Here is a 19,585-nt window from a genome sequence, read left to right as displayed (position 1 = left end):
GGAATGCCACACTTGCTCAGCAAACTCCTCCTACCTCTAAGGGACTGCAAGGTTAGACTTGGAGAGCCTTTCGGGGAGGCAGAGTCTGCTAAGTGTAAAAGCACTGGCTTGGAGCCTGAGAAGCATGCAATCACTTCATTCACTCCAGGACACCTAAAGTCACAATGTGCTTGCTGATCTCACATCTCAATAGTCAAATGCACATGTTGCTAACCCTCACTCACCCAAAATTATGAACTGGAACACCAAATCCTGAGTCTGGGTTAAAAACCAGGGGATTAAAAATATTATAAATGGGAGGGGTGGGGGGTGAGGAAGTTTTCTTTGTTTGCTTTTTTAGAGCTATGGTTAATGCTTCCACAGTAGACAGTAACTCAGCTATTGCTTTCTGATGGGTTTTGGTGGGAGAGCTGAGATGAGTCTAGGGCAAAGACAGGTGAAATACAGCCCATGGGCCAGATCTGGCCCACCAGACCATTCTATCCCACCCACAGGGCCCCTAAAATTTTAGAAAATTAATGATTATCTGCCCCTGGCTGTCAAAGATAACAAGGCAGCAGCAGGACCCAGGAGGAGCCAGCAGCAGGACCCAGCAGTGACACCAGCAAGGCCTACCCAGCTCTGCTGCCCCCCAACCCCAAGCAGAAGCTTCTGCCATACAGCCAGGAGCCACATGCTGTTGCTGGGGCTGGGCTGGCTCCTGCATCATGTGGTTCCCAGCTGCATGGCTGGGAATGCATGGTGCAGCAGGAGCCAGCTGGGGACCATGGGGGCTGGGCCAGGACAGGCTGGCTCCTGCTGCCCCCTGCAGTCCCAGCCATGCATCCGGGAACCACGCACTGCTGGAATGGTTGGAGGGTGGGTGGGGGAGGAGCAGTGTTGGCGGGTAGGGTAGGAAAGGAAGTGGCAGGGGAAGGGCAGCACCAAGAGACATGGGGCGGGGGGAGTAGCAGCGAGCGGGCAGGTGGGAGCACAGTGCCCCGGGGCCAGAGCCAGTGACAGCAGGAGCCAGCTGGAAACCACGGGGGCCAGGCTGGCTCCTGGTGCATCCTGCAGTCCTGGCCACGCAGCCAGGAACTGCACACTGCCAGCATGGAAGTGGCAGATGGGAAGGAAGAGAAGGGAAGGGAAGTGACCAGCAAAGGACAACAGTGGCAGGTGGGAGGCAGCGCAGTAGAGTGGGCAGGTGGGGGAGCAGGGTGGGGCCTGCATCAGTGCCCTGGGGCCAGGGCCAATGGGGTCCCAGGGCAGGGTGGGAGGAGTGTGAAGCCTAGACTGGCAGGGGCTCTGTGGAGCCAGGCCAGCTCAACCACTCTCCTTGCTGGCAGCCTGGCCACATGCAGTCCTAGGGCTCACTGAGACTGTGCACCGCCAGGGGTCCCTGCCTGTCGTGGGCAATGAATGCCCTGAAGCCTCACCACCTGCTCCTGCCACTGGTGGCAGAGGCTGTGTGCAGTCAGGAAGGGGAGCATGCTTGTAGGGGGTGGGTCCTACATGTACACCCCACCATACACATGTATCTACACTCCCCTTCACACTGCCATACACATGCACCCTCCATCCCCATGCACACCCAACACCCACACCCCCCTCACACACGCCAGCCACCCTCCCCCTTCATACATGCCACAATCCTTAGCCACCCTTCCCCCCCACACTCACAGCCCACACAAAACCCCATACCCACCCACACTCACACATCCACATGCATACCCATACTCCCATGCCTATCCATGCCTCCCACAAATCCCACGTGTTCACACACACCCCCACAGCCTCCCCCACACACATATACCCACACATCCCCACAGCCCCCTACAAACCCTGTACCCACCCACCCACCCCTAATCCCCTCCATACCCCCTCCCACAATATACAAAAGTAAGACTTCATTTTAAGCAATTATGCAATCACCTCTATGTACACTACACAAACACAAATATAAGTCAGGACAGAAATATATTTTTAAATCAAATTAATGTATGTTGTTTGATTTTTAGAATATAATTTGGGATTTTTTCTGGTTCCAAGATGGCAAACCCTCTAGCCAAAAGAAGTACTTATGGGGGCAAGGGGAGGGACTTCTAGTGGCAAAGGTCAGGGGTTAGGGGGGCAGGACTTCTGGTTCCAAGATGGTGACCAGCAGGGTGGGGTACCCTTGCAGCCCTCAATAGCTCACCAAAACTTGTTAAGTGGACCTCCAGCTGAAATAATTGCCCACCCCTGGTCTAGGGTCTCCACAATCAAGCTCCAGTGGGTGATGCCTCAGGAAGCCAGACAAGGACAAAGTAACAAGGGATATGGGGGTTTTTTGCTACTCAAAAGTAAGACTCTTCCAATGTACTTTGGCTATTCAGGAAGCGAACAGAAAGACTACCAGCCATGCAGGGGACACGTAGGGCAGTAACTTTGGCCTAACTAGCCGCATAGAAACCATGGTGGATAAGGGAAAAAATGGATAGCAGAATCATATGTCTGTTGGTTTTTTTCTTCAGCATTATTGATGGTCTAAACTCATTAGAAAAGCGGTAGTCCACATGAAACACATTCAAATATAGAAAAGCTTACAATGCCATATTGCTCCAGTCATTCATCTCCAGCCTCAAGCACCACAATATCTGATCTCCTGTACCACAGGGCTCAGAATAATATTTTTCATTTGCTTTTACAAGAATGACACTCACAACAACTCAAGCTGGTAAACACTTCCTCAGATGTGATAAATAGTAAGGAAGGGAATGAGATCCTGGCACTGCATTTCATCCCCCGAAATCCTGCTTGCCTCTGGAAATACACAGAGCTCCCCTGATTGATATATATTGCCTCATGCTTATTCTCATTCTCTTGGTCTTTTCATTTTCATGCTGATTTAAATTTGGCTCCAAAATTGAAGAGCATCACATTCTGCTTTTTGCTTCTCCCCATGTTTCCCTATACAAGAGAGCAGTATGCTCCAGGCATTTGGACAAGCAGAGATGTGGTATTTCTGGTCCCACATTCCACCAGCCACCAGGTCCCTGTTGGCCATAGTAGGGAATAAATATTGCTATTACTTCAGAAAAGATTTTGTTTCAACCTGGAAAAAAATCAAAACCAAGATTAAATGGGTGAACTTTACAGGGAAGTTACTTGATGAGTCCCTTAGGGCCTTGTTATATGTTCATTTTAGGCAGCTCCTGGCACTCTTGACCCCTGGATTGTCCACACATTAACAACTAAAACTAGTTTTAAGAACACTTCATGCAGCTTAAAGATACCCCCCTCCAGGGCAGGTTTAATCTGTTTTACCCATCTTATGTTCCACTAATGTGTGGCCACTCCCCGTGGATGGGTAGCCCAAGTTGCAGTCCTCCAGAATCCCAGGATGCAGTGTCCCTTCTTTCACCCTCCTGTTCTGTGTGAAACTCTACTGCTTAGGGTGTGGTTCTGGCACCAAGCCAACTCCTTCTCCCACTCCTTGTTGCTTGGCTGACTGTGATGGATGGTGAAGACCTAACTTTGCAAAGAAGATGCTTTTATGACCAAAACACTCATAGCATCTCTTGCGTAGAGTGGCAAAAGGCGTCTTCAAGAAAAAGCAGGCCCAATTCTCAGCAGATGTAAATCATTGCAACTCTAGGGAAGGCACCAGAGGTGGGCTGATTGACACCATCTAATTCATATCATTTACACCAGCTCCTCAATTATTATCCATATGCGGTCAAAGGAGACAGGCCTTTAGGGTGCAGAGTGTTTAATAACAGGGTAAGGAATTCGGAGAGGCTTGCTGTGCCTGTAGCCTGGCCTGTAGCCTGTGCTCCTGTGCTCATCACCGGAGCAGGCAGGCTGCAGAGCTGCAGTAAAACATGGTACTCTGCTTCTAACACATCCCAGCATCATTAATGAAGCAGAAATGCAGCCTAATTAACATCACTGGAGATTTCCAAAGCCCTAGCAGGTCTTCCTGCTCTACTCAGCTCTACTAGGACAGCAGAGCTAGTCAGAGACCAATTATTGTAATATCATCCCCTCACCGCAACCATGCTGCTAGACCATGCTGCTGTTCAACTACAGCCTTTATTACCATGGTTTAGAGTGAGCAAGTTTATAGATTTCAGCACAGCAGGCAAATGGATCGCTTCTCAGTGAGACAGCCCCCCAAAGCAGGAGAAAAAAGAAACAGATTGGAGGGAATTAGTAGGCTCACAACATTAAGCCAACAAGTGCATCTGTATTATTGGTTAGCATTAGCGGCACTCTTGTTGCGACATAGCATACCAGAGCTTTCAAGTCTGCTTCCTCATGTGAGGACCAGTAGCAGCATGCAGAAGGCAGACCTGGAGCCAGGACAGTTGAGTGGGAAATATAAGATGTGAAAAGACATAAGCAGGTTGCATGCCACTTGCAAGGACCCAGACATTTTTATTTTTATTTTCACAGAAACAGTTTGCCAATGAATGTTTTTATCTGAGGAGTTACCAGGCAGCGTTGAATCAGTCTCCCTGGCAAAATGACACCAAGCTCCAAACAGCCATGACTGGGGCTGCCAGGAGCCAGTGTTATCAGCACAGACAGCCATGCTGTGCTTTCAGTGAACAGTCACTGACAGTGTGGCACAAACAGGGCAATGACTGGAACAGGGTAAATAATGGGGGAAATTATCAATGGGAGCACTAAAACCCGAACTGCTGTGCAATCAGTCTTGTTCTACTGCTGGGGGCATTGCCTGGGCAAGTAAGCCTCCGGGCTGGCGCAGACGATCTAATAGTGGAGGAAAGTCTTAGTGCTTGAACAGTTATATTCCTGGGTGGATTACTATCTTAGAATCTTACAGCTACCCTTTCATGTGCTGGCATCAGGGAGGTCTCCCCATAGCACTTACCCATGGTTTATACTGTATTTCTTTGATGTCATCATGGATTTTTTTAGACCTGTTTTGTTTTCTTTCTTTCTTTCTTCATTTCCACTGTGCTTTGGCCACTGAAGTGCAAGGTATTTGCAAGCACTTTTGGGTATGTCTACAGCACTGCACCAAACCATTTGGATCCTGCAGTGACTCCTGTTGCTTCTTGCATCTCCTAAACATGACTCACAGAGAATACAGGAGGAGGTAGGAGTAGTATGGTAGGGGGGGACTTGCTGAGCCCCCTAGGTGTGCTGTGGCTTCAGTAACCAGGGCAATTATAGATTGGGCAAGGAATTGAGGCCGCAGCTGCAGAATGGTATAATAATAGGTTCAGGCTAAAGAGAAGTGAAAAGCACACATGGAAATTATTATGGTCTGTCTCCTAAATTTGTGCGTACCATTTTAGAAGGGAAATATGAAGCTGTTGCAATAAATATCTGGTTTTTTTATGTAGAATACATATGTGGGGTATGCAATTATTAAATTTTTGCTTGTCTCAGGGCAGAGCTGTTTGTTTGAAACATCTTTAATGATGATTAATTACCTGGGTAACTGCACCACTACACTTGAATGACTGCCCTGGTTCAGTCACTTCAACTCTTCCCTTGAGGGATCCCAGAGCAGGGAGGGCAGCGTATCACAGGAGCCCTGGTGCACTGCCTACTGATTATGCTGGTTGTGTGCAGCTTAACAGCAGTCAGTAGGTCCAGGACTTGGAACCGCTGGGAAAGGTAATGCATGGTTTGACCTTCTAACCAGCAGGTGAGCTTTGTGCATCCAAGAACATATGGGGCCTTCTGAAATAACTTGGAAACCTAAGTCCTATAGGAAGATCACAGCTGAAGGGCTAGCCTGCCTTCGTCTCTGTGTTTGCTAAGGTGTAAGGCAGAGCTATGTGGACTCAGCGCTCTGGCACCTGAACAAGAGGTAGGGTAGCCACATGAGCTCAATCTGGCAGAGAAGCAGAGCATGTCAGCCCACATTGCTAACACTGCTGCACTGCATCTGGGTCAAGCAAGTGCCTGTAGAGCTAGTGCGTGTGTGTATAGGCAATAGACCTGCTCCTTACATCCTCCCCCCTGCCTTCTCAAATCTGACCCAGAACTCTGCACTGAGCGGGGTCTGGCTGCTTCCTGCCCCTGCCTCCCACTGCCTGGAACAGCTGAATTGTTTGTGCATCTATGAGAACATGGTTCAGTGTCTTTGACGTGCTCAGAGCCATAACTGTCCTCCTTGTCTGCCAGGAAGAGACAGAAAAAGAAGTCTGGAGGGACAGTTCTGCAGGTGAGGAAAGCTTAAAAGGTTTGAGATGGCTCCCTTGGCCCGTATTTCACTCATTCTCCTTCCCAGGAAATGTTAGTACATCCCAGCCCCTCCCATGGTGGGTTGAGTTTATTTCCTTCAGGTGCACTGCATTACTTTTTACCTTGGTCTCATGTTTGCTAGTAAATGAGTTTATTTTATTTGTGTCCAGGCATTTTTGTTGGTTCTTTTTAAAATCCAGTAAAAATGACCTAACTGGTTGCATTGTTTCTGCTTGTTAAAGACAATGATGAGTCTCATTCATCAATCTGTCCAAGGGCATTATGCCTCCTTAGGATTAATGAGGCACCTTTTCTTTCCCTTTTGAATAAAGGGTTATTTCTTGGTCATTCATCTGAGGAATGTGCAACTCTGAAAGAAAGAAAAATTCTCTTGGAAAACAAGGCAAGGCAATTGGTACAGCATTGTGCAAACTACAGATATTCAGCATGAGCAGAAAGAAGCCATTCACAAGGGCTACTGCATAAATTACCACAGTGCTAACACGGCTGCAAGATGTGCTGTGTGCCTGTAATTGATGTGGCCGTTAATAATTTTGTTACAGAATAGAAGGGCAGTCTTACTTCTGCCAAGCCTTGTAGTGCCTGCTTCACGTTTTCCATCACTTCCGAGAGAAAGACCCAAGGCATAAAGAAAAATGATGCATTCTGCAGGCTCATATCTCTTCTGTTTTATACTCCAGCTTTTCAAATGCGAGCAAAAAATGTGTGCATGCAGCTGCTGTATACACACTGTCCAGTGTCTGTACTTGCTTAATGTACTTGTTTTGAAACAAGCCTGCACATGTACAAATCAGTGTAAACCTGATATTAGTGGGCAGTTATACACATCTCATGCCTGATATTCCTATTGCACATGTGAATAAAGAGTGTACAGTCACATAGATGCATGCAAGTGAAGACAGTGGAATGACTGAATTTAGTAATAACCCAACCCAACCCACAACCCCTTCATTTTTGCATGTACAATTTTGGGAAAAGAAGAACCTGAACTTTTTCGTTTGTATTTGTTTTATTTTTTTATTTTTTTGCTGGAAAAAGTGTAAATAAAACTAACATGCTTCTTTCACTTTTAAGGATTTTTTTCTTTTCTTTTTTTTAAAATCAAATTTGTGTTTTGGTCTCCATGCTCCCTCCTTTGACTGTTTCCCAGTGGACAGAGCAACTAGGTTTGGGATTTTATTTGTTTCAGTCAACTCCTTTTTGAAAATTCCCTAAATTATTCAGTTGGTTAAAAACCATTTTTAATGGACAAAACTTTTGCATTAAAATTGCCATTATGTACCTGGGTGAATTAAGTTAAGGTGAGTGACCTTTTTTAATGTAATCTAACCTCCCTCTAACCTCCCTGAGCATCTATACCTAGCAAGTGTCCTCAACACTTCCGTTCTGACAATGGGCCCAACTTCCCACAGTCCTTGGCCTCCCCTACACATCCAGTGCCCTCACCCACACTGTGCCATACAAACAAGACACTCCTTTGAATAAGGCTTCTCCTCCATTATTAAGAATCACATCAGCTGTGAAACCTGTAAGAAACTGGTCAGAGGGGCACATAGGATGAGCTGGCACTGACAATAAGATTCATGTGGAAAAAGCTAATCTAGTCAAGCAATACTTGCAGAAATGGGGCCCATCTTCTAAGCATTTTTTTTTGTGGAAGGCTCTAAAATTTTTTTCGCAGACCACTTGAAAATTGCTGAGGGTCTCAGCGGACCACTTAATACATTTGTTTTTGTTCTGCAAATCAAAGCACATAATTCATATTTTAATATCAGTAGCCTTATCTTATAAGTACAGATATTCTCGATTGTTCTGCATCCTTTCTGCGGACCACCTGAATGGAGCTTGTGGACCCGTGGTGGTCTGTGGATCACAGTTTGAGAACCTCTGCCTTAGACGGTGGATGGGTGCAGTGTGACTCCAAGCTAAGCCTGGCATGCCTTGCTGACCACAGCCCTGCTTGCAAGCATCTGTGTAAGAGAGTGTTTCAGCAGGCCACTGCCAATTGATCCTGCAATGCCAGCCAACACTATGCATTACATGCTTAGGTCTTGGCTGGTCCCTGGTGAAGGGGAGAGGTGCCAGGACCTCAGACTGGCAGGCTCAAGCCCTCTGCTGAGCTACATGAAGGTGAGTAGCAGCACTGAGAGATATAGGTCACACTTGATCTACATGACAGATAAGTCCAAGGGCAGCTCAGTGCCCATTGCTGTTCTGCCCTCAGTGGTTGGAGGAATCAGCTGATATTACCCAATGAGGACAGTGCAATTGATGATGTCCTGAAATGCCTGACAGGACTGAGAACTGGGTAGCATTTTGAGGAACACTATATCAGAGGTCAGAAGATATGGACCCCAGAGCACGAGAACCCCAGAGACTGGGGCATCACAATGCAGGGGTCAAACCTCTAGTTTAGCATGCAGAAACCACATGGACAGTAAGTTTCTACAATTCTTTGTTGGCAGCATTCACCGCAGGTCTGTGCTTGCACTGTTGAGAAACCAAACCATGCAGTGTGGGCTCCTGGAAACATGCTGCACAGAGCGAGAGAGCACAGAATGCCTCCTGCTTGGAAGCCAGTCCAGCCCCTTGATACTTAGGCAGCGTGAGCTCCCAGCCATTGGCAAAACAACCACGACCAAGAGACGACTCAGCTCAACCAACAGCCAGAGGTTGCAGCCCAGGTCTGTTTCCCACCCTGTTGAAGCACAAATACTTTGTCTGGGTTCCCTATGTGAAAAGTGATGTTTCATTCCTTAAAAGACAATTTCCTGCTTATTTTTACATATATTAACTTCCAATTCTGGGGAAGAAATCACCAACACGAGTGAGGGGAATGAAAGGGAGTAACTCCTTCAGCATTCACTCCTTCAGGTGCTCAAATTATTGATAACACCTTTGGAGAGACTCATTACCTTACTGAACCTTTAAGGAAATGTGAATATAGGAACCTATAGTCAAAACTCTGCATGTTTTTCTCATATTGTTTTTTAATAGCAACATCAGAGTACTAAATATACATAGGGAAATTGGTATAGGGTTGCATTTACAGTGCTTTCCAAATACACAGCTTTGAAATACAGAAACAAATTAAAAAACACTCTGGAATAAAATAGTTCACCTGTATGGAATCATAGCCAGTTGACTCCCTCCAAAACCCTATATGTCATTTATTAGTAGTAAAGTGGCATGATCTGTTTAGAAAAGGAAAGTACAGTGTTAAAACTGACACAAAGGTTTAAACCCATTAAAGACCTATATGTGTGTAGCATATATGAATCTGTATAGAATAGATATATGTGTGCGTGGGTGTATGCAATTTTATACACACACACACACACGCACGCACACACGCACACACGCACACACACACACACATACATGGTAAATAGCATTCACAGAAAAATAAATGGTCTTCCATGATGTGAACCTTTGATTACAAAGTAAAACTTTTCTTATGTTAGAAAATGTTTTGGCAAAATGAAAATAAACTGTAAACTTTACTGTACATGTTCCTGCAACCAAAAAAACCAAACCCTTCAAAACCGAATGTAAAATAGTCTTGGTCAGAAAACTGTGCCCTTAGTGTATGTTTTGTGCAAGATAGTTTTTTTTTCTTTCCCCCTCAAAGTAAGTATCTCCACGCATGGTATTTTAAAAATGTGCCTACAAATGCTGAGACTAAAAAAATTGTGACAAGCATCATGTGACTTTGCAGTACAAACTGGACCCAAGTCAGGCTTTTAAAATGATCAGGGATTTCTTGCTGGTTTTGAAAATCATTTCCAGGTTTCATACTTGGTTGAACGAAAATTCCAACCACATTCATCTCAAAAGGGGTGGGTGATTTCGTATATTTTTCAACAAAATATGTCAGGTGTGTAAAATATTTCCTGTTTGACTATCCTTTTAGGTGCATTATGCTCCTTCATAACATGTTGCCAATGGAAAATAAATTAACTGAAATCCATCTGAAGTTTCAAATAACCTTTTGGATTGGTTGACCTTTTTCTATTTGTTTTTCTGACTACACTGGAAGTATACTTTAGATTTGAGGACTCTGTCGGAGTGCTGCTTCTGAACAGCTTTCAATTAAATAAATCATGGATCAGCCATTTCACCAGCAGGGCAGATACAGTAGGGGGAAAAAAGAAATCTTTTAAGGTACAGCTAAATCCCTGGATAGTTGCAAAATGCTTTCCCCACATTGAAACGTGTTGTTTTTTTTCCTCTTTTGTTTGGAGGCCACTAAACCTCATCAACATTTGTCCAGCCTCTAGCCACTGCAGAAAAATACACAACTTTCCATCTCTGAGTGGCACTAAGACTAGTTGCTTCCTTTTGAATACATATAGTTAGTTTGCAAAGGAAAAAATAATACTGTTCTCCTACCTGCCTGCACAATAACTAGTGATAGGTAAAATTCTGGACTGTGGCAGGATGCTTATCTGAGCTGGCCTTGCATAGGCATACAGGCAGGAAACCCAGACTGGTTTGCCTTCCAATTCCAGATGACACCAGGAGGCACAGAAGCATGAGCAGTTCAGGAGGTCAAGCACCTGACTCCCATTGATTTCAGAGAGTTTGGATTAAGAACCAAGTCCCTAAATTCATGTTCAGATTTTGCTCAGATTTAGGAAAAAAAACCCACCTGAAGTCAAATCGGGGCCTTTTTCTGAGTGAAAAAAGAAAGACTCCTGCAAACTTCTGCTGATGCAATCAGTCCCTGCTGGCAGGCTTGAGAGGAGGAGTGACCCTCAGGATTTTTGTACAAAAAAAGTGAACCAAACTTCTTTCAAAATCTTGGGCTAAGATCAAATTGCCAGTTGGTTCAGGCAAGTGTTTGAGCATGTCCCGTGTGTATCTGTGCTTAGCTCTCCCACCCCTTTTCTTTAAAGATGCACTTGGCTGAGAAAAGATCTCTCTTAGGGGATTTTATAACATTATAAATGGTGGCTATCATGTGTATTCATGGGCAGAAGGAACCAAATGGAATTTCAAAGGAACTAGCAGAAGTTTTCTGGTATAGTGAACAGCACAGCTCTTTGGTGGAACTGCTCTGTCTGTAATGCATTGGAAAGAAAATCACATCTATGTTGTTGAGGAAACGGCGCATGCTGGTCATTAAGATGTGCACATTTGGCTTGTGACCCAGCCTTGGTGTCATGTATGAGTGACGCACACATCTATCACTGCAAGACGTCAGTATGTTATCAGTAACGCAGCTATGATCTCTTTGGGTCCCTACAGATTTGCAGACAGCTTGGCATTCCATACTACAGGATTAACTGTGTAACAGCTGTAATAATACTTAGTTCTTATACAATGCTTTACAGGTTCAAAGAGCTGTACAGACATCAGCTAATTAATCCTCACAACACCCCTGTGAGGTAGGTTTGGTCAGTATTATTATCCCCATTTTACAGGTGGGGGAACTCAGGGCAACAGGTCCAGCACTTTGCACCTAAGCCACTCACTGAGTCTTTGCTGCAGCTGTGGTTAGGACTCCAAGAAGTCTCGCTTCCCTGTCCTGCACTCATACATGCCTTATGCACCTCTGCACACATGACTAGGACCCCACATTGGCAGTACCATGCTCTGATGTTTTGGAAAAGTGTGGTCAGGGTCATGACCCGATTTGGTGCTGAGTGCCCTCAGCTCCCACTGAAATCACATGACAATGGGGCTTACAGAATTTGGTCCAGGAGGTGCTAAGCACTTAGCAGAATCAGGTCCATGGAATATAAACTGCAAACAACTCCAGAAAGAAACATTCTAAAATTTGCATATGTATATATAGATCTATATATATATATATATATAAAAGAAACATGTATGCAGCAACACAACTCGGTCTCAGGGCTCTGTATGTAAACAGCCAGTCTTGGCTGTTCACAGTGTCACCAGATCCCTTTGGAACACTATCCTTTTGAGTATATATGGTTGCTTATCTATATTTATTATATATTCATCTATTCACAAGAAATATATACCTCTGATTCCATAGCATGACACTGTAGCAAAGCATGACCTCCCAGGATAGACTGCATATATTTACAGGAGATTTGACCTGACCTCCTTGCTCAGGATTGGGAAGAGATGTTGCCTCAAAGAATATGAATAAAATCAAATTGTCAAAGAACACAATGCTGCATTTTGAGGTATGGTAATCACACACTCGATGGAATGTGGTTTGGCTCCAGAACATGATACAAACTGTGATCTTAGAGCCTCTTTCTATAATCATGAAGATGAGTAGTTTTTCTCCTAGGAGTAAGTCCTATAGAACCCAAAAGAATGGCTCCCAGGTGTAAAGGGGCTCATTCTGTAAGTAGTTGCAGAAACTTGCTCATTTGCTGTTATGAATTTCACACCAGATGTTCAGCTTGTGTAAACTAGTGTCAGTGGAACAGGGCCAGGTACCACCAGCTGAGTATCTGCCTTTTGCAATTGCTCCTTATAAAGGAGATCCATACAAAGTGATGGCTGATTTTGACTGCTGATTTTGTAAGGTTCTCATGGGGAAAATCTGGCTGTGGGAATAAAATAAATCTAAACAGAAGAACATGCCTGCTGCTTTGTATCATCTGATAAAGTGTGGGGTGAACATGTTCTTTGTAACATAACAGCTAAAAAACAGATAAGCATCAATCCCACTCAAAAATATTACTCTCTATATTTTTTTGGCTTCCCTCAATTACAGGGAACGGATTAAATGCTTTTTTTTTTCTTTAACCATACAAAAGGTCAGGACACTACAGTCCTGCATGGCAATCAGTGTGTTTGCAGTGCTCTCCTGCTGGTGGTTCTACAGGTTTCTCTCTTTCTTGGTTTGCTCAGCATGCATAGGGATGTGAATATTCCTCTGATAAAGTGCAAGTGCCATTGGTCCTTATAAATAAGGGAAGTTTGTGCATATAGTTTTGCTTCTGTTCTGTCACTGGCTGGTCTCACAGTGACTGATTCTGTCTCTGCAGAGTAAGTGGAAAGCTCATGAAGATAAGATCTTGCTCGAGTTGGATGAGGTCAACAGTATTCCCTCCCTTGCCTTTGTTTGACAATTTTTTTTTATTGGATGCTAATCCCACAGGAGTTTTGGCCCCTCTTGCTTATGGTAGTGAGGAATATAACATTCACCCCCACCTCCCCTCCATAACTGTATCTTTCTCACTTATAACAGTCTAGTAAGGACCCAAATTCAACAGATGCATAAATATATAACAATACTTCAAACATTTTTGAAAGAGGGAAATTAAATATGTTTTATGATGTCAAACTGCTATTAGGATTACATTAGAATACCCACAAGAACTACTCAGTGCAGCCAACAGATACAAATAAATAGAAGATCAATGGGTAAAATATAACACACATAGATAGTCCTCATGGTTGAAAGTGGATCAATGCAACGTAAGTAAAAGGAAGAGAAATTCATATACTCTGTGATAGTGAGTTTTGGTTGTTTGTGTGGACTGCATTGTTTACACTGATAAAATACAAAGCCCCCAGTATACTGAATCAACTGATTACACCAAAGTAATCACCCAGAATCACATTAATCGTGCAAGTTTTGGTTTAATGGTTTGCTTTTTTTAACTCTTGCTTATTAAGTATATCATACAATGTGATTAGTGCACAGACAGTACGTTTAGTGCACTAGGTGGTGCTACGGACTGTTTAAAGCCAATTGTATGTTAATTATAATCTACTGCCACAGACAGAGATGACTGAAGTGGAACTATGCCACGTAAATACTGTAGGCTGACTGTCCTCTCGCTTCAACCTGCTTTACCCAGGTGTAACCCCACTGACTACAAAGAGAATTACACCTGACTTTCTCCAGCATGCAGGAGAGACCAATCAGGCCCAGCTAAAAAACAATAATGATGATTAGTAGAATTAATAATAAAGAGGTTAGTCAATTATGCTTTAATTAAGTACTTCTAAAACAATCTTCTGTTGTACTTTCATCATTAGGCCTGGGACTACACATTGGATGGACAGACCACCTCAGTGAAATAGAATTGAGAAGGAAGAATAATATTGTGCAGTGGCCATTGTTTAGTACTCTGTTGGGGAATGTGGAAAGATCTGGCAACTTCTGTCTTTGACAGCAGTCATGTGTAGGGAAGATGGAGGCAAAGCACTTGGGAAGGTAATGTATACTTTTTTTCCTAAGAGAAGTCTTTTGAAGGAGTCCACTCCTTCTGTGCAAAATTCTCCCCTATGCAGAAGGCCTGGTAACAAAGGTTGTGCATCACTGAAATCCTGTTTAATCCCTCAAAATAGGGCATAAACAGGATTTAAGTGCTGGAGAGGCAGTGCACGTGGGTACATTTAATCCTGTGCACACTTACTCTTTTTGCCTACAATAATCAGCATGTTTCTACCTTAAAAAAAACAGGTCTTGGGAATTATACACCAGCAAACCTAACCTGGATACAATGAAGTGTCTAGCTGCATACAGCACAGTAGACAACTGGGGGAAGTTTATATAACCCTACAGGCTTGTCTAACCCTAGAAATGTTTGAAATAATCTACCTGATACTAGATTACTTCGCCCAAGGGACATCATTTACCTGGATGTGCTAAACAGGAAAAGAAATTGCTAGGTTCCCCCAGAAAAGATGATGGAGGTCAACATTCTTATAATCTACTACATACTGGGGGCATCTACACATGCCGGGACTGTGCAGTACTGGCAGCGCACAGGTCATTTCCAACCCTACTGCGCAGTAATGGTGGCGTCATAGTTAGTGCCCACTGATGCTATGTCAACATAGCAATGAGCTACATTGCCATAGCTTGTCGTTATGGCAACATAGCATCCTATGTAGATGTGTCCACTGAACAGAACCCATCTCTATAAGCAACCTCCCTGAAGTCAAGAGGTGCTACTCAAGAGGAATGAAATTTTGCCTGAAGGAAATAAATGGTTCTTAAATAAGGAGCAAAATTTTGTCAGAGGATACAAGCTGACTGGGTGTTTTAGGAAACTGGCCCCACTGTATGGTTGAAGGAGGTGGAAAGAGATAAGTAGGTGGTTGCTGTGGCAGTCAGTTTAGGTGTGGAAAGTGGAGGCTGAGTATATAAAACTCATTTGATAGGTGGCTTTATAAAACTTGTGAAGTCCATTGAAAGGCCTGGGCATTAACACTGTACATGTCAAGCAGCACAATGACAGGTAGAATTTAACATAGGAGAATGTAAGATAATACATGCTGACAAAAAATAATCTATGCTCATCCTTCTTATCAAATACCAGACTCTATGTGTGATCCAGCTCAATAGGAAGTGGTGTTTCTGATTTAAAGCCCCTCAAAGTTACAGTCATTCCATTGCCTTCAAAGGGCTTGGAGTGTGGCCCATATGCCCTAAGGAGGGAAGGGAGCAGGGCCATGAAGATTTCTTTCCAGAGCTGAGCAGAGCAGATTGTAAATAAAAAACACCTAGTAGCATATGAAAGGGATAGAAAATACTGTAGAAGCAGGGGGACTGCAAAAGTTATCATGTTTTTCAGGGCTGTAATATACACTATTAGCCACATAAAAGGTGGGACATATCCACTTTCTTCTGAATACTTCCCATATTAAGTTGAATACAGAAAGTGAGTCATCTATTTAATATATGAATATGAATGTTGTTCTGCATAGTTCCAACAAATTGCCGTTGCTTATGGAGGCGGCTTACAAGGAAGATCCTGCAACCATGGGGCTAGAGTCTGGTTAACTTAGGCTCTTCTAAATGTATACTAATTTCATTGCAATTCATTTCACTGAGGTTTCTGTAGGTTTGTACAAGCGTAAAAGAGGGCAGAATACATTCCTTTAGTTATATAGCCCACTTGGGGTAAATGCTTCAGTTAGAAATAGCAAGAAGATTCCATTCAAGAATAAATAGCTAATATAAACATTTGAAAAGCTGTTCTTCAAATGGTGGATGCCCTCTTCTAGGCATGGGGGAGGTCAGATTTTAGAAATGTGAGGAGCTCCTGAAACTGTTTGCAAACATTGCCCAAAATATGCTGGCAATGGGACATCTTTTAAGTTGTAGAAGCTGTTCTTGGATAGATATCAGCTACCGTAAGTGGATATTCATGGATTATAGTTATTTCTGCTCCTTCCTATTTAAAGATGACAGCCAAACCTAATTATCTTTGGCTTGACCTAGCTACCCAGCACATCACAATTGGCTGCACTAATGATCAGAACCTAGTCCCACCGGAAAGATTTGTATGGTGAATTTTACTCTGTAAGTCATTATGTTAAAAAATAGTTCATTACCCTTGGCCAAAAATTAACCCCCAAAACAAAAGTGCTGGGACTGGTTGAGCTGGTACAAAGATGAGCTGGTATGAAGACATTTGAATACTATCGTTTTTTCCTAAACAGCTGTGTAGAGCTGTATTTTTGTGCACCTTAATCCATACCCACTGAAGCCAGTAGAAAGGCACCAAATGACCTGGTGGTCTTTGGATCCAGTCTGTTGCCAGTTCATTGTGTCCCTACCCTCAACTGAATGAGTATGAATATTTATGCTCTGCACAGAGAAGTTTAAATTCAATTTCCACATATACTCTCACATCTGACTGTAAGATTCATTTCTGGGTGTGTTTGTGCTGATAAAATTCACCACATGAACATTCATAGTAAGCCACATCAGAGGGGCTGGCCACAACCGAGATGGATTCATCTTTCGGAAGCTGCCCGGAAGATTTGCAGCCACGTTTCAGTAGCTAGGGAGGGAAAGGCAAAGCCTGTGCTTTCCCCCCTCAGCACTACAGGAGTTTTGTGTGAAGGCTGACTCATAACTTCCCACAGTAAGATGAGATGGAGTTTAGTGAAATGCAACGTGGTTTCAAAGGTGGGAAGTTCTATGTTTTTCCACAGAGAGAGTAATGTTTAGACTCACCTCTGGCCAGCACATATGTATAACACCATAAATATACAGATAGAGACTAGAGCGCTACAAAATGAAGGGAATTTCCAGTTGTTTTCAGGCCTTTCTTCTATCCAACTTGTCAGCACATGAATTAAAAAAATAAAAAAGTTTACTGCTCACTTTTTGTAGTAACTTCTTCCTAGCTACAACTTGTTTTCAGTAACAATAGCTCTTGCCACTGTCCCCAGTTGTGTACGTTTGCAAAGTCTACCCAACATTTATTATCTACTAAATGGCACAGATGCTGAATTCAGATTTCATTTTTAGGTTCCCTGCAATCCAATGCAACCTACCTTTTAATCTGGCAAGGTAATCAGCAATCCAATGCAACCTACCTTTTAATCTGGCAAAGTCTAGGATTACTCGATCACTTTGGTGCATGCATTTCTAGTGAAGGTGGGGAGAGGGTCTGGAGGTATGGATTGGTTGGTTGGTTGTTTTTTTTACAAAAACATGTGATAATTTTTGGTAACACTGGCAAGCACATGAAGGTTCACCTGGAGTTGACACCACTTCAGTGCATATATCTGGGATATTTGGAACAAAGTTTGATTTTAAATTTACCCTCCAAACACAGATCACTCTTCCAGTTCATTGCTGTTTCACAGCAGCACTAGCACTTGAGTTGGGGGTTCAGCATGCAAATATCTGAGTGGCCAGGTTCATGGGATTTTCCACTGACTTCACTCCTTCGAAGTTTACATTTGGACTTTGTTTTAATTCACAAAAACAAGAGTGCACTTTGTGAATTGGAGCCTAATGCATATTTTCAGTTGTATTCAAAATACTCTTGGACTCAGCCTAGAATACTATTAAACACACTTTTCTTTTGAGAACTGTCAGAACCACCTGATATTTGCACTGTGAGCAATTTCATAAAATTCAGCTTTCAGCCAAAGACATTCTCTTCCCGTTCTTGCTAGCACCGTGGCAATTCTACCATGGAAAAGAGAACTGTTATTTTCACCGACCTTCCAAAACTCTTCAGGGAAGCCTCCGTTATCAATTGTTTACTGGGCTTTACAAATAATATGTTCACTAGTGGAAATGTATTTCAAGTGTGTGTGTGTGTGTATTTGTTTATGTGTGTATGTGTGTGTATATATATGTATATGTATATATATCTTTATACATATAAATATATATGTTTGAAAGGCAAGCTGCCGAAGTAGAAAACATCAGTTTATTTAGTTCATACTAAGCATGTTAAGGAAACCAGATTTGTAGCCCATGACACAATTCTTTTTTAAAAATGAACATTTAAGATCTTCAAAAATTGCTACAGTACAAAAAAGTGTGTGTGTGTTGTATATATATATATTTATATATATGTATATATGTATATTGACCAGAAATATTGACTCTATCAGAAGAGATACCCCACCCCTATTTTCTGTAATATGTCTATGTGTAATTCACTTAGCTTCGGCTTGCTGCGAAGTCTTTCACATCAGTACATGGCACATAATGGTATTATTGGCACAGGTTCAGAATCACAGTCCATATCCCAAACTTCAGATGTTCGGTCCTTTGCCTCATTTCTTCTCGACTTCATCCTTCTTCACAGAGATTCTTTGCTTGCACATTTTTTTCTCTTCTTCAAAAAAATGCACTCTTTGAAAATGCAGTTACCTATAGGCATGTTCATTTTTATAAAAATATATTTGGCCCATAGAGTGCTGCTCTTTTAGTCTCCTACCGGTAAACAGAACTGGGTAGGTACAGGTAACCCATTAATATTTTTGTCCGTTTTGTTTTTTACAGGTTCACCAACGGAATCCTGTTAAGGATGAAAAGAAAAATAAAGATTAAATTATAGCAGGGAAAATTAGCAAGATGTCTCATTCATGCACAGTATACTTTGCTGTGCTCTTTTCCCCCATTTACAACCACAATAGTTAAGAATGAGTCCTCTTAGGATGCGGGAATCTTTCAGTGTCCTTTCAGCATAATTGCACATCATGATTTAGGAGAAGAAATGGAAATGGCAACTGGTAAGCACCCCAGTGAGAACAGACCATGGGTCAAAGCATCATGTTAATGATAGTTTATTGCTCTGCCTGTGACATTTGTATTAGGGCTGTGCGAATCCTTGGTAGCTGATTCAATTCCAAGGAGATTAGGCTGGATTTGGGGAACAAATCTCCGAATCCAAATCAAATCAGGAGACCAATTAAAAGCTCTGAATTGATACAAAGCATCCGAATTGATTCGGAAAAGATTCAGAAAAGATTCGGCGATACACTAAACAGGTAGCTGACACAGCTGCCTCCAGCTGGTAAGTCTGTTGGGGTTGGAGGAGGGGGAGGGAGGGATTGGGGCTGGGACAAGCTGCCCATTTGGGGCGTGGGGCACGGGACTTGGGGAGGTAGTTGGGGCGGGGCGCGGGATGCGGGTGCGGCAGTGTTTGGAGTGGAGGCTATGCCCTGCTGC

At 43.2% G+C, this 19,585-nt stretch overlaps 1 protein-coding gene and 1 long non-coding RNA gene across 3 annotated transcripts in view; one reads left to right on the top strand and one right to left on the bottom strand.

Moving 5' to 3' along the window:
- Positions 1 to 18,979, top strand: part of LOC102374029 — a 33,520-nt gene extending 14,541 nt beyond the window's left edge. The window contains exons 2-3 of the long non-coding RNA XR_325299.1: positions 14,188 to 14,365; positions 18,917 to 18,979. This is a non-coding gene — a long non-coding RNA (uncharacterized LOC102374029). The remainder of the gene's footprint in view (positions 1 to 14,187; positions 14,366 to 18,916) is intronic.
- AJAP1 (adherens junctions associated protein 1) overlaps positions 18,320 to 19,585 on the bottom strand; it is an 80,400-nt gene continuing 79,134 nt past the window's right edge. For both annotated transcript variants that reach the window (XR_003092068.1, XM_025193409.1), the window contains exon 6: positions 18,320 to 18,932. Coding sequence is in view for 1 of the 2 variants with exons in the window: in XM_025193409.1 (XP_025049194.1) it covers positions 18,919 to 18,932 (14 nt within the window). In the remaining variant the exon portion in view is untranslated. The remainder of the gene's footprint in view (positions 18,933 to 19,585) is intronic.

Source organism: Alligator sinensis, unplaced genomic scaffold, assembly GCF_000455745.1.
Source record: "Alligator sinensis unplaced genomic scaffold, ASM45574v1 scaffold136_1, whole genome shotgun sequence".
NCBI classification, from domain to species: Eukaryota; Metazoa; Chordata; order Crocodylia; family Alligatoridae; genus Alligator; species Alligator sinensis.
Note: the sequence above shows the minus strand (reverse complement) of the source record. Positions and strands in the feature narration are given on the sequence as shown.